The sequence below is a fragment of the Lepisosteus platostomus genome, chromosome 7 (genome assembly GCF_059453375.1).
Source record: "Lepisosteus platostomus isolate fLepPlt1 chromosome 7, fLepPlt1.hap1, whole genome shotgun sequence".
In the NCBI taxonomy this organism is placed as follows: Eukaryota; Metazoa; Chordata; class Actinopteri; order Semionotiformes; family Lepisosteidae; genus Lepisosteus; species Lepisosteus platostomus.
In genome coordinates, this window is record NC_142617.1 from 49754521 (window position 1) to 49770931 (window position 16411).

The 16411-nt window shown below is 41.6% G+C and overlaps 1 protein-coding gene across 2 annotated transcripts in view; it reads right to left on the reverse strand.

Annotated features, from left to right (window-relative positions):
* The window catches only part of myo1ea (myosin IEa), a 69316-nt gene that overhangs the window by 42429 nt on the left and 10476 nt on the right, over positions 1-16411 (reverse strand). For both annotated transcript variants that reach the window (XM_088640987.1, XM_088640986.1), the window contains exon 2: positions 2263-2406. In XM_088640987.1, coding sequence (XP_088497113.1) covers positions 2263-2406 — 144 coding nt within the window. The remainder of the gene's footprint in view (positions 1-2262; positions 2407-16411) is intronic.

The following is a 16411-nucleotide window of genomic DNA, read 5'->3' on the forward strand; positions in this document are numbered from 1 at the left end:
AGGGGCATACACATGCTGTCTAGTCCAATTAATGCTACAGAAATCAGGAGGAGCTGCTGTGGTTCTGGTATGGACTTATTTTTTTAGTGTGGGTCAGAAGAAACTCAGCTTGTCTTTTAGCAGTTGATCAGAATCTTGAAAAGTGTGATAACACCAGGGCATGAGCAACCATCAAGAGGCACACTGTAGAGAGTAGCTAATCCAGCAATTAAATCAGACTAATCACAGCGTTTGTTCCTCTCTACACAAAGCTACTACAAACTACAGATCTATCAAAATGGTTCTTTCAATTAGGTTTATTTGCCGATATTCCAGGTATAACAATGTTTTTTTGTCGATTCCCCGTAACATTGTGGTCAGCTCAATGTGCACAGAAAAAAAAAATTCTCTTAGTTGTAGTTATTTTCCTTTAATCTGTGTGATCCAAATATATCTCTGCACACAGCCAAAAAATGTACAAAATTACCAGATCCCTGCAACTCTGAAGTTACGGCATAACACTGAATTTCGCTGATGCGTTCCCCATTAAGCAAACTTGATTTTTCCATATTAAAAATCTCATTCTTTTAAAAGAGTGTTAACCGCCGAAGCTCATAAAGCGACTCCTTGTGGCTTTTTAAGTATCAATTTAAACAAATGTCAGAGCGTTTATGAAGTGATCTAATGCTCGTGGAAAAGGGGGTGATGTCAGCTCTGTGTCCTGCAGGGGCAGGACCCACTTGTTTTTGTTTGGGTCGACAGCCGCTGACAGGCAGTTTGTGAGCCAGCCACCAGTGGCTGCTGTTCCTGCCGGAGGAATCCCATTCATCCAGTTTCTAACTGCTTTGTCCAATTCAGGGTGGTGAGGGAGCTGGAGCCTGTCCTGGAAAAGCAGGCGGGTAGGCAGGGCAAATCATGGATGGGATGCCAGTCCATCGCAGGGCGCACACAGACAGAGATAAGCACTCTGTTTTCCCAGAAACCAGTTAACCTGGACTGTGGCAGGAAACCACAGAGCACCAGGAGAAAGCACATGCAAACATACAAACTCCATACAGAAAGACGCCAGCTCTGGAATTGATCCCAGGGCACGTCCCTGCGAGGCAGCAATGCCAATCGCTGCGCCACCATGCTGCTCTGTAGGATTGCTCATCCAATATTCAAGCACACGGTCCAATAAAGGCCATATTCAGAGGGGCAGTGTGGTCATCCCCTGTGAAGTGGTACTGTGTGTCGCACTTGCACGTGGCTGTTGTTCTGACACAATCAGGGAATTGATACAGGCTTCAAGCTGGCTAGTCGTGTCTCAGCTCGGTAGCACTTCTCTGTGGGCTTTTTCACCCTGGTGTTTCTTGTATTGACGATGCACATTTGCTCATAAGCATTACTACTCTCTGTGCTGGCTAGCATCTTACTTTTTTGTTAGGCTCCAAGACCAACATTGTACACAAACACCTGTTACTTTGAATAACTAATACCAGCAACCAACACCACAGAGGTTTGGAATCGCATGGATAAACGGACGACTGAAGGAAAAGTAAATGGATTTTGTTTTATTTACTATTTTGGAATGTCATTAAAGGCTGGGAATGCCTGACTGACTAATGCAACAGCAATACAAAATGGCCACACCAGAGTTTCTAGGTTTTATAAAGAATCATGATGTTATTAATATGAACTAGGTCTCAGTGCTGGTCTGCTGACAAAGGAAATGGTTATTATAGCAACTGTGCTATTTCCGAACTTCCTCTGGAGTTGACAGTTCAAAGCATCTCTGAAAGTCTAGAAAATTATTTGAATTCCTTTTTTCGCATACATGCCATGCCATTTTGAAAGATTTTCAGCCACATTACCTGCAGGTGATTCATATTACATTTAGAGAAAGATGAGATCTTTTCAATTACAGCAGAAACAGCATCTTCCATCTACATTTTCCTCACTTCCCAAACGTGGCCAAGAGGAAAACCCATTATGACACGTTTTCCCCCTGACTTTAAAAACCCAGAAGGCTGAGGTAGGTAAGCACAGATCTCCCTCCCTGCCTGCCTGGTGCCAGGGTGCGTGCCAACATTGAAACTGGCATCTCCGAGACAGACTTGCCCACGGTCACATTCATGAGCCCAAGCACTAATATTCAGAAGTTACCCGATGCCTTGTTTAAGAATTCTTACAGCTCTCTAACACTAAAACTAAAACCAGATTAACTACTTCTCCCCAGGAGCTGATGCTGAATTTGCCCTTGTAGGGTTTTTTTTTTTAATAAAAAAGGGCTATAAAAGATACAAAGATGTAATCATCCATGTAGCGTTTCTTCAGGTTTTCCACGATGGCATCCTCGTTGATCTTCGTCAGCAGCACCATGTCGTCCACGCCACTCTGCTTGACGTTGTGACTCTGCCAGTGGTACCGGTAGTGGCCTTTGCTCCCCTGTCATTGAAGAGAAAGATTTCATTAGACAAAGCAGAAACAAGAGGAGCTTTCAAAAACACCCTCGTTTCAAAAGGGGTCCCATTGCAGAAGTCCAAAAAGGGCTCTTACTCCAGAAACTGAGCTCATTCATCAGTAATTCGTCATCCGCTGTGAATCACTGTCATCTGGGCTACTGTTACAGTGAGCTGTGAGCAGCATTTCCCCTGAGAATTAAACTTCTCCAAAACTTAAGTGTTGTTCCAGAGCATTAGTCAATGCAGGAAAACGAACTCATCACCACTTAACTCTTAAATGAAATGCAGAAGGAATAAAAAAATAATCTTCTATATCTATTCTGGCCCAGTCACAACATCCCTGTAGTGTGGTTAATAAAAGGTCTGTCCTTTCTCACTACATTTGAGAAAAGCTTTCTACAAGAAAGCACGTGAAGAAGAACAAAAAACAGCTCCAAACTGCATTGCCTGTACAATCTAATCTCTGGGAGGAAAAATCCAGAAACTTCACGAGGTAACAGTAAATCTGATAGCTGTGCGCATGAAGAATGTGCTAAAAGAAAGGATGCTGTATGTGCAATAAGCACGAAGGGAGAAACACTTTCAGTGATTGATCACCATGCTCGGCTAATCTTACACCAGCCTAGCCTGCGAGTTGACATTGGGCAGGTGTGGGAACATGAGGCCTCTCTGATGCAAGACCATACTGCATTTCCCCTTATTGTGAACAGAGAGAAATAATGTTGTTGTGCCCAACAACCACCCGCGTCTGAGGACACGAGACAGAGTGTTATAATGACTGTTTAAAAAACAAAGACCCTAAGGAGTTTCGAATATCAAGGGAGTTGCGCCAGTTAAACTAGTGTCATTCAGCACCAGCAGCTGCACCCAGGACAAGGGTTTTAAAAGGCATGCAAATTTGGCCAAGCCAGAAAAGCAGGCGCTGCAACCTGCAATAAAAACCTGTGTTATTCTGAAAGGGGCAGATTCCTGCTTTACGTTCTTTTGCATTCCTTTCTTACAGCAGGATCTAGTGTTTCCAGGTTTCCAGAAATCCTCCACTGCTTTTCCTTGGGGGAGACAAGTCTGATAAAACTTTTTCTGAACCTCATCCGAAAAGAGTTTCCACCATAGCATACACCAGCACATTTTCTGTAGACAACAAATCAAGCACAGATGATGCAGTACAGGTAGCCATGTAGTAATTATTGAGCTCATTTCAAGTTATGCAACATTCTTACACACCCGCAAGAAGGCACTCTCATTCCTAACCAGCTCCTTCTTCACAAGGGGCTCCAGCGCTCAGAAAGGAATGCTTACTGAAGGGAATGCCTTTTTCTTGGTACATTTTTCAGACAGTGGGAGAGCCAGATATTACTGGTCGATTTTATTTTTCAGAAGGTAATCATTATCAGGTTTTTTGACAGCATGTAAACAAATTCTGCTTTCTCTTGTTCTATTGGCAAACTGGGTTAGATTCCTTAAGGCCGATGTCACAGGTAACAGGTAATGAATATATGGCCTCATGAAGATAATGTTCCAATGGAAAGCTAAATACTTCCGTATCACACAGGTGTGACACACCTTTTGAAGATCTCTGTGACAATGCACACTGTTGGAATGCGTGACCACTGTTATCTCATAAATAGTGACACAAGCATGCATACCTGCTCCCTCTGTTTTCCTATATGTAAATGCTTTAGTGATGACAGGACTTGATATGTCAGGGTTTTCTGTTAGGGGTCAGACTGACTTCCTTATCCCTAATCACAAAGCCTAAGACTCAATTCAGCCAAACTTTTTTGTAGAGAGCCACAGTCCTGTGGGATGTACAGGGATCGCGGAATCTCAAAACGCTAAATTCCAGGAATTTGTGTTGAATTAAGCTCAATAAAGAGCGTTATTTTTTTCAGGGACGGATTTAAAATTGAAAACTAGAACTAAAATCCCCCCGATTCTTTGGTATACGGTAACATTGATGGCACTGTATATGCATGAGGATAAACAGGATAAAAGGCAAATTCAGCAGGTGATTGATTCCATAATTCAACAATACCGGTGTTCTAGTTCTATCATACTGTAAATATTTTCATATTAAAACAGAACTAGAACTTCTGTGAATTCTTCATGAGCTTTATAGCTACTGTATAGCTACCACCCCACCTGAGAAAAACTCCACTATTCATAATGGATTTAAACTACTATTCAGAAGAAACAATAACACTTTTCCCTCAGTACAAATCCTCCAGTCCAATTCCTTTCTCTCCAGACAAAAAAATATACACATGTGTATATATAGCCTTCCTTGTGAATGTCTAAATAGAGGAAAAGTGTGACTCTGAGCTGAACAGCTGACCCTTGCACATTACACTTAACCTAAACCACCTGTGTACTTTACTGTAAATCTTAGATTAGCCTGATTCCAGATGATAACATTTCTGCCATCAACCCAGGTTAGGATGATGGCCAGCCCTGGTGTTCATGCGTACTAAGGTCAGCTGATTTCAATGTTTCCTACATGACATGAAACAAGTGCTGCGATAGGTCTGCTCCGTGCCACAATACCAGGAAAATGCTTTTGAGAAGGAATGATTTCTTACAAGAGGTGTGTGTTTTCAGAATGAAAATGAATTCCACTGGAAGTCTGACAGTCCTGTAGTGGATGTTTAGTTATCTTTATGAAAAAGAAGTGTGTAATGGACTCTATGCAAGTTATTGTCTTAGTTTTTGTTAGACAATGAATAAGGACTTGTTTAGTTAAATAAATGTCCCGCCTGTTACACATTGTAAAACATCACAGTTAGCCTGGTTGCAGGCTCTCCATTAAAAACTTTTTTGGCAGGTAAAAAACACTTACTGCTAACCACTTAGCTGTATAATGAGCTCTAAGGGAAATAAAAAATACTAACAGCAATAAAGCTGAGACTGATCTACAGAAGATCATAAGTTTCCCTCTGCTATTTCTTCACAAAAAGCTGGATCTGACTGATATATCTTGCTTTTTGTCCTTGGTAGCAGATATTTTATGGGTTAGATATTAACCTAAGTGTTAGGGAGTGAAATTCCTAAATAGAAAATACCATGCATTTTTTTCATGTACCAAGCAGTGTTTAATCATCCTGACTGCTCCATAACTCATAATAACAGCAGTAAAAGTTGCTATTACTTACTTTTACTATTACTCTCCTGCTGGAGAGGAGTTAACTGTAAAATGGCATTTGAACCAATTTATACAAAATCATATTTTTTTAAATAAAAAATTAAAGAATTCAACTTCGATAACATTAACTGTATATTGCAAGCTTACTAGATATGGAATCTAATTTCACTGGCTATAGTTCTAAAACAATACAAACCCCACACAGTGTACAACTGGGACAAGTAAATACCCTACCCTTAAAGAAAGTGTTATCATACCTGGCTTATCTACTATTAAAAACCTCAACATGGGATACAGACCAGTTAGCAATCACCATCAAATACCTGCTGCTAATTCTGCAACTTGTCGTGTACAAAAGACTCTACTTTCCAGAAAGACGATGCTCTGTGCAATAACAGCACACGGGGCCTTTGAAGCAAGTGCACACAGGGATAATTTAGGGTCTGTGCCAGAAACACACGGGTTCATTTCCTCCTCTTTTCCAGTTTGGTAACAGACCATTTCCAATATTTAATCTGTCAGCATCCGAGGAATTTCAGCACCAGCCCCGATCCATAGGCCATCATTTGCTCATGCAAATTCCATTGCCATATATGGCAAACAAACCGCCAGGCCCAGGGCACAGGAAATGGCTGGGTTTCTGATTCAGTCTCACGGGCGGCATTTTTCTGCCTCTGGTTTCGCATACTGTACGCGCCGTGCGGAGCCCCTTTCTGCTGCTCTGAAAGCACGACGGCCCGACCTTTTTAATCTTGGCTGCATTCGAATGAAAGGAGTGCGAACTGTGAGGAGAGTCCACGAAGGGCAGACGGTTACTTCAGAAAGGGGCTGTGCTCTGTTATTTCCACACAATAAAAAAACCACACCAGGTGAGGGCCCCCAGAATCCTGAGGTACTGCCGTGCCCATCTCGGTTTTCACAGTCCCTCACCTGGCTGTCAGCTTCATACAGTACATTTCTTTTTTTTTTCCCGGAGGCAGAAATGAACTAACAAATTAATAACACATTACCCAACAGTAAATAGCCAGACTGCCTGCCTGCCATGTTAAGTGTTCTTGCCAGAACTCTGTGGTTTGGCTAAGAGCTTGAGCTCCTATATACTATTAACAAACTGGGACTGCATTCATTAATTGAGTACTCGAACTGCATAGCTGGGAAAGCAGATACTCTCTAGACCTAATATTAAAATATTCATTAGATTCTGAATGCTTTTGACAACAACAAAGTGACTGATAAAGTTATATATGAATTAATGGTTGGACAGCGTGGCCCTACGAACGGCCCAGGATATTTCTTTTACCTTAGGCGTACACATCAGAAAAAGATCACTTGGCCTTCTGCATCGCCTAATGCTCTGTATAGACGGCTTTCATTCCTGTGTGTAGAAAAGCTTGTGTAATGTGGGCCTGACCACAATAATGCTCGAGTTCCAGCCACAACCAAGACCAATGCATTAGAGGAATGCATAGGCTATTGCTCTCAAACTGGACCTGCCGAAGTAAAGGATAATGAGGATCACTTTCCCAAAACAGGGATTGAGAAACGGGGAGAAAGCTTAAGTAAGGACAAGCGATGAGGGCACCGAACTCTGGGCCAACAAGTTTAACCCTCACCTTCTGTCCCTGAGCACCTTCCTGCTCCTCGGCTCTGACCTTTAACCTCGGAACATCCTTCTGCGCCTTCTGGAACTCGGTATTATTGGTTCCCATGGCAACCCTCTATGCCCTTCACCTTTTCTTCAGGTCCTGCTGGCCAGCATATTTGTGAACATGCCCTTCATTTGGTATCCTAGACACTTGGCGTGGTGGCAGAGAGAGTGGGGGGGGGGGGGGTTATTTCAGACCAACCTTCCACCTGTAATTTATTTCCATGGAGTAGGATTAACCCTGAGTCAGCGTTTCACGTGCACATCTGGTCACAGAGCCGTATCGTCGGCAAGATCACCGACAGATTGTAAATTAATACAAGAAAGAGAAACAGAGCTACTAAAATAAATAAATCACCAGCAGCTGATTTTTCCAGCCCTCCTGTTCCCAAGGGATAACATATTGGACAATGACGTTCAGCATGGGTCAGGGATCAGGACACTGGAATATTCATCAGACTGGCCTCGATAATTCCCTGAAGCTTTGTTGGATGTTTCCCAGTGAAGGAAATAAACCGGGAGTGGGAGAGTGGAGCAAGCGAAGGCCAGCAGCCTTGATTCAGAGACAGAGGGAATGGTAGGATTGGGCCTGGTGGTCAAGGTCCTGCTAGGGGAAGCACTTACTGCTTGTTCTGACACAGGAAAGGATGTGGAGGCCCAGGGCTCCCCGTTTGAGCTGGTTCTGACCCCACCAGCCACAGGAAACCAGAGCCGGACTTCAGGGACTGGGTCGTTTTATAAGTCAGATCTACCACCAGCATAAGAAAGCGAAAAAATGAAAACCTCATTTCTTATCTTATTCGAGGAAAACACTTCAAAAGGAGGAAGTGGTGGTATTACGCATGGCGTATAAGCAAGATAAATGCTTTAAAAACGCTTTAAACAACCCTGGAATCTGGAGAGAAAACATGTATTTTAGCATTTCTCCTTTTCCTTGCACAGAAACATATTAATAAGAGTAAAAAAGGGCTCATCTCCTTATCTAAGACACCAAGAATAAGTGCACCTATATGTCTTTTTCTCAACAGGTGTCTTGCCTTGTTGCAGATTTTGTTTCACATGCAGCCTCAAGGAATCTTGAGTCACTTTAGTGCACACTTAGAGTACCACAACAAAGTTAAAAAAAAGACAAAAAGTAAAAAAAGCACAGGGTGTGTAGCCCTCATACACGGGCAAAAATTTATATTAAATGTATGCAGGAATTCTGAAAAGGATTGTACCCTTCCTGAGGTCCACCAGTCTGTATTTGGTACTGTGAATGAATGACAGATCAAGCTATATAAAATGGCCTCCTCTCCACTCCTGTCTCCCCAGAACCAGGTGAAAGTAATGCACCTTTACTCTTTGGGATTAGAAGATATGAGTCTGCGTTTGAATTATATACAGTTCGCTCCTCTGGAGATCCAGAAGGTAGTGAAACTACTCAATTCTGGCTAATCAGAACTCAAAGTACAGTATGTATTTTAAACTTATCAAATGCTTAATTACAAAAATACTCAAATCAAAGTTCAAAATTCATACTGTCATGAAGATATCACCCTTCTATCCATTTTTTAACTGCTTCTTCCAATTCAGGGTTGTGGGGCAGCAGGAGCCTGTCCCAGCAAGCAACGGGCTCAAGGCAGGGTACACCCTGGATAGCACGCCAGTCCATCGCAGGGCACACACAGACACTCACCAGGGTCGATATTTTCAGAAGTCAATTAACCTACCAGTTTGTTTTTGGACTGCAGGAGGAAACCCATGTGAACCCAGGGGGAAACACACAAACTCCATGCAGGTAGCAGTCCAGATCCAGAACTGAACCCAGGGCCATAGCGCTTTGAGGCAGGAATACTAACCACTGCGCCACGAAGATATCAAGCTGTCGATTCAAAATCTTGTGAGTAACAGCACTTGACCCCTCCCAGAAAAAAAGCCTCTTCTTTTTTTAATTCAATTTGCCCCCCCTTCAAAACTCTGGTTCAACCTAAAAGACCCTCTGTTGTGCCAAGATACAGAGGTACATGAAGAACACCAATGGTAACTTGAGCCTTTGCCCCTGTTCAAACCATGCCTCGTGGCATCCTGGCATGAACCCAGGCCATCTTTTCTTCAGGTGTGTCTGAAACATTCATACACACACAGCAAGCACAGTAGATACACCAGGAAAACTACAGATTCCCCTTTATTTCAGATGAGGTGTTAAAGAGTTTTTGTTGTTTCGACTGACAAATTCAAAAGTTTACCCAAGTCCACAAAAGCGCCTTTTTATCAGTTCAGTTTAGCGATAATTGCATCAAAACAGCATCCTCTTTTCAGAGTCACGAATGTGCGCAGTTAGAATTTTCTGACAACTTCAAATATCAGATTTAAATCCAGGACTACGGTATTGTACCCCATAAACCTACTCATTACAGTAACCATTTGTGTTAACCCATTAAATAGATCGCTGCTACTTGAAAGAGGCTTAACATCTTAAGTGAAAGAATGAAAAACAAAAAATATTAAATGTAGCCTTTTTGCATATATCCAGCAATCTTTTTTCACATCGATTGCTAGTTTTTTTTGTCCTTTGTTGGAGCTGTTCAGAAGCAAACAAAATGCGATCTTTTCAGGTTACTTGAGAATTCTGTAAATAAGTTGCGTGTGTGGTCCCAGTCAGGAAGGGGCCAGTGCCTTGTGCAGCACCCTCACGTCCATTCGAACAAAGACGCTAAGTGCAGCATAAGAGCCAATCAGGACCATTTATTTCCAGGGAAAGCAGCCATGAACACACCACGGTTTTTTTAACTGCTCGTGTTTTGTACAGGCTGCCACCCGATTCCGGCTTTTTACATTTAAATAATAGGAAACCGGATCGAAAACTGGATAATCAGCAGAAATAGTAGGGCAACTAAAAGATTTATGATGAAACTAGATCCAGAGCTCTTGTAGTTGTTTATCTTCAGGGTCATTAACGATTCCTATTCCAAGAAAGTGACCACACTCTGCTGCATCCAAGCCACTTGAACACCGGAACGGAACAGGATATTAGGCACGTTAGTAAAATCATCATCTATGTCAAGGAATTCCAGTTAGCATCTCCTCTTATTCGCATTTTCCTAAGTATTTTAAATTACATGTTTTAAGAAAATGAATGAGAGCAAACTCTATATGAAAACAAAATCACTTGCTGTCTTTGGTATACTTTAGGGTGCTCATTACTCTTCACTTGAATTTAATAATTTCCTACACTTGGCATTGCTGTTATTTAAGTACAAAAAATTTAGTTATTTTAAAAAACAGCTAAAGTAAAAAATACAGGGAATACAGATTAATAATGATATTGGAATTTGTGCAATTTATCTGAAATGTGTATTAAATAGTCATTTACTTTTTTTAAACAGACTTTGTTGTTTTCTAACTATTCCATTCTAATGAGAATTTTGTTTCAAGGGAAAGTCAATAGCCTTTAAATAGCTTTGCTTTGAAGACTATACATGAGGTCAATGAGGCTGTTGCCCACTGTGATCTAAAGTAATTGGCCATTTAATCAGAAAGGACTTTAAACTTCCCAGGACAGGCAATGTGTTTTTCTTTACCATGAGAGAGACAGATTGTGCTGGCTATGCTGTTTGGAACAGTCAATTAGGAAATGCTTTAAATGAGACAATGGGGTTTCTAAAACACAAATGATCTGTAATAGGTCTGCGTGAATTTATGGGCTACCCCACTACTTATAACAGTAATATTTAAATATTGGTTTAAAAATAAATGAGATCCACAGTATAGTATACGGTATATACTGCATGAACTGACAGTTTTTGACTGAAGTCCAAGAATTCTTAAGGTTAAGAACATCAGACAAGTTATAAACAAGACGAGTCCATTCAGCCCATTTGGAGGAACTTGGCTATTTCTTGAAAGAAGCCATACTGTAGTTTCAACGTCAATAAAATGGCTGGGAAGCTCGTTCCACACTACCACAACCCTTTGGGTAAAGACGTATCACCTGTTTTTGGATTTAAATGCACCTGAATGTATTTTCCACTTGTGACCTCGAATGCTAATGTGAATAAGTGTTGACTGAAATATAGAGCTTTGTGTATTGTATGAGTAACCCAAAACAATGCCATATATTCAGTAAAATGTCTGGCCATCATTCAGAATGAAAACCACAGAGAAGATGTCTGTATTGTGAGCCGTTAATGACAGTGAGCAGTTTAATACTCGGGAATTAAACAGTATTCTACTATTAAGTACATTAAAGAAAACATGTTCGCAGGCGGACTTTGCGATTTTCCTCTGTGGTACACAAGAGTTCATAACAAGGGGATAACGCAGCACTCGCTTCTTATGAAACAGCTTATTCACATGGACACAAAACACAAAGCTCTGCACTCTGTACTCGATAAAGACGGCAAAACTCAAGTGACCAACACACACATCTTTCAGAGTCAAATGTGGATACCTTCAAAAGCCACCCGCTTATAAACAGTAGCAAGCAGGCCCAACAGCAGGCAGCTCTGTTGATTGAGCAGCTCGACCCTGCCGATACCTGTCTTGCAGGGCTCATAAAACAAATATTTAATCAGCCGTTCCAAAAGCAAAGGCAAAAGAGGCCAGGTCCAGCATAGGCGCAAAGCAAACAGCACTGTGGACAGGTCTGGGCTTCTTGACAGAGACAGCCCAGCAACGGAGCAATGAGCCAGACATGAAACGTCCACACAGAGCTACAGTGAGAAGATAATTACAGCCTTGCTGATGTTGGAGTGGATTGAGGGGGGGTTGGGGGGGGGGGCTTGATAAACACAAACAAATCTGGGCATCTGACTCATACATTTTTTTTCCCCCTAAGTTTAGCCTGTGAATGAAAAGGAAGGAAGCTGCCCTGTGGTATTTTTTAGATATAATACAGCTCCTCAGCAAGGATCTGACCTCATCTGGTTGAATAAGGTCGTGGGGTGGTACTACTGTTTGACATTTAAGTGGATCTGGGTGTTACCTGCATTGCCTCACTGCTCCTGGGCTCCCTGGTGGGGTGTGCATTGGGCTGTGATTGTCCCCGAAGCGGCACTGTGACTAGAAGCCTTTATCACTCTTGAATTACTCAAGGCAGGTTAGTACATTAGCGTACTGATGGTCGGAGGCTCTTTTCCACAAACGGCTGGAAAAAAGCCATGTCAGATGAACAGGCTCCACAGTGTCTTCACCCTCAGAAAGCAATCAGTGGCACCTCTTCTTAATATGGTAATGTTTTGATTTTGCCTCCCTAACACACAACATAGGGAAATGGAAAGGGTGTCTCTGAGTTCACCTGATTTTTATATTGTCCCCTAATCCGTAGCCATAACCCAACTGAACTGAAAGCTGATACTTGCAGGCCTGGAGTATTCGCTTACTGGGCTTTAGTTCACAGACATAGGTGAGCATGCTGAAATTAAATGAGACACGACATGAAGAGAAATCGAGAATATTTCAATGACTGGTACTTACTCATCCACTCAATCTTGAGCCAATAACGAAAGTGGAAACAGAGTATTTCCCCAAGTAAAAAATTGCCGTTTTATATGTTGATCAAAGGAAAAATTGGATGACAAAGTGCTTGGGATAATACATAAATTATTATTTTTGTGCTGAGGATTTTTACCAACAGATTCCACAGTCGTATCACTTTTCTAGCGCTGTCTATGACTGCTACAACCTTTCGGGACTGATGATGTTAGGGCTCCAAAGCGAAAATACTCTACTGAATACCTCTACACCTCAGAGAGCATCCTTTGCCTAATCAACATTACACTGGAACACAGCCAGCATGATGTCAAGGAGTCAGTACATAACTCTTTATTAGACTCATTTGTTTTCTAAACCCACATCTGTTTTCTAAAAAACTGTAAATATTGTGAGGAGTCAAACCTAGAGCAGGAAATCTGAAAATGTTAAATACAGTACATGTACAGTGCTTGATCAAGGCAAGGGCATGATCTCCTGTTGTTGTGAGCCCTGGTTGTTCCTTCCCTGTAGACACAAGTAATATGAGGATAATTGTAGAGCTGCCATAACAAATACTGTTAATGCAATATAATCAATGGCTAAAGATGGACTTTCAGATAAATATTAATGGGCTCTTGTTGAAGCAGTACCTATAACTGGTTTAAAGACTCAGCTAGAAAAACTTCAGATATACAGTATTGTGAAATCTGGGTTAAGTGAATGCATAAAATTCTCAACCAGATATCCACCTCCCCCCAAGAAAAAAAACAAGACAGATGTAGGCATTTAGCATTTAGCAGGTTGATCTTTGCAGGGGAGACTCAGGGTTTAAAAATGGCCCTTGGAGCAGATCAACCATCAATGGTTCAATGCAAATGTTTACGTTCTAGAAAGAAAGGCTGATGCAGTCACATTTGTTTATGCCGGGTCAGGCTGTAAATATTGTGATGAGTCACAAACACAGCGGAGGATATGAAAATTCTACATACAGTACCTGTTTTCCGCCAGTGTGTTGCGTTGACAATAGGGAAAGTGTTAAATGAAATGCTACAACACAGAGATTTTCCATGATCTCAAATACAAAGGTATTAGGAAAACAACCGTGACTTTCGTCTTTACTACATATTTTCTGAATCCTGTTGTGTTTTCAAGAATTCAAGTTGCATAAAATATCAAAGCATAGGACAGAGTTACAGTACAATAAAGCCTATAGTAGTCATGGTATCTTTAGCACAACCTCAAACACGCCAGTTGGAAAAAACAATTCTATTTGGCTTCCTTAGTGACAGAATGTTTTAGAATTGAGCTTACAGTATACTCTATGTTGGTTATTTTCGGACATAAGATACCAAAAAGAGCTTTTTACAAATTTATTAACACGAAATACTTTTTAAAAAAAACTTTAAACACAGCTTAAAACAATAATGTAATTATCGCTGCTATTTTCTTACAATAAAGAGCACAGGACTGCGATTAGCAAATATCCAGCAGTTTCAACTGTGAAATGTTTCAAGTGCCAAAATATTTCATTTTTAGATAATAAGCTAAAATGTGTTTTGAGCCCCATGTTTTTTTAGGTGCTTGATCAAGGCAAGGGCATGGTCTCCTGTTGTTGTGAGCCCTGGTAGATCCTTCCCTGTAGACACAAGTAATATGAGGATAATTGTTGAGCTGCCATAACAAATACTGTTAATGCAGTATAATCGCAGACTAAAGATGGCTGAAACCAGAATGGACATTCTATAGAAAAATGAAGACTTTTTATGAAGGCGTCTGTTTTGCATTTTACAGATTGTTTTTCGAAAGACTTTGGAAAGACTACGAAGAGCTACCAAAAGTGATCCCAGCTGTACCAATGTCTTTGTTCTCAGACATCAATAAAATACTACCTTCATGGGTACTTTAACCTTTGAAATGCCTCACAAGAATGTTCTTAGCAGGGATCCCCATGCTAAATCAGCATCTATAATGGATTCTTCTCCATCCAAGAGGAAAATGTTGGTTAGCAGCACCTGGATGAGATCAGATAAGTCCATCTTGCATTTCCAAGTGCTTTAAAATGCTTTTCTCAGCCCAAAGCATTTCAAAGGATTTCCAGCAGCTCAAGTGTTAATTACTGAGCATTTAAGAAAAACATGGAATTGCGCTGGCTACATCCTTGCCAGGCGTTGCGGGTCAAAATGAATGTAAGGACTGAAACGATCAAAATACTTCTCTAACCTCAAACGAAGCCCCAGTTTCCCCCAACACACAATCACATGCAAGAAAAAAAATCAAAATAAAGGGATGACTGGCCCTCTCAAAGCGAATCTGGCATTTTCCAAATCGGCAGCCAATTACTACCTCAGACGTGTCAAAACGTTACTCGCAATAACGGTTTCTGATGGATCTCTTCACTCGCGGAATTGACAACAGATGTGGACAAAACAATTTGAGCAGATCCTCAAGTCTAAGGAGCTTAAAACATCCAAAATTAAAAAGTACTGGCGTATACAGCATTTCATCCCGAATTTCAAACCATCAGACGCAAAATCCTCCAAGGCGTAGAGCGCTTTGATTAAAGCCATATCTATTCGCGGCAAAACTACGCATTATTGGAGCTGCTCCCTGCTTCCAACGGTTTTTGTGTGACCTCCGTTCCCGTTGGTTGCAGTCATAATTAAGGGATGGTCGCGTAAAAAGTTTAAATTGGAAAGGACAGGGAATGAACTCGACCTCGTCTCTGCCTTGGCAGCCTGCAGTGGAGTCTCAGGAGTAGCTTCTGGTGTAATCGTGGTCCTGCTCTTTCAGCCCCTTACAACAGCAGCAGCAACTCCGAAACAGCACATCAAGAGGCTGGAGCTCCAGGGAAGGGAATAAGACTCCCACTGCACTGCACTTTCAAGACATTAACACTTTTACAGGCTGCTGCCTTCTGCACACAAGCCAGAGTCTGGATTGTTTTCTTCTAAATTTGCATTAAGCAGAGATGGAAATTTTTGGGGGGGTTGTTGTTTTTTTGCTTCAATAGCAAAGGCGTAATGTATTGTACGTTTTACAGAGCAGAACGGATATGACTCTTAGGTGAACAAAAATGGTATCGATGGACTTCAGAATCCTCGCTTCAGTCGTAATAACAGTTGCAATGACAACAAATAAACTGCTGACATTTTGCTGAGCGTGAGGCCTGGTACAGAAATTTAAGGTGCTATTCTAGGGTTAGGGATTTGAAACCCGCCGCCGAAGCAGAAAAACCTGAGACTTTTTTACGCCGTTTCCTCACACATCACAAAAACACGTTAGGCAGACTTCCGAAATCGACCTGCTTGAAGACTGGTCGTTCAGCCTAAGTGAACGACAATGGGGTTGGAAGAATCGTGAAGCGTTTTAGGACGTTTCTGATTTGGGTCCATTTACCTCCTAATCTACGGACATGCAGCAGTGCCAGACAGATGAAGTTAGCCGTTCCTGGAACTGCAGCTGAGCTCGAGCCGTAATGAATAAGGATACTTCACCTGGTGTGCGAGTAACACCGAACGTTTATCTGCCTAGGCACAGCAGAGCCCAGAGCAGGCAGCTACCTGTTGCTAAATCAGGGCCCAGGGAATTCTCGGCCTGCTCACCAGGGAGAGTCTAAGTAAACAGGGCTCAGGAATACAGCCCATAAAAAAAATTGAGGATGTTATGTCTATTCAGAATAGATGAATGCTAGAGGAAGCCCAAGCTCCTTTTATTGTTTTAATTTTCAAAGAGAGGAATGAACGGTTTTCC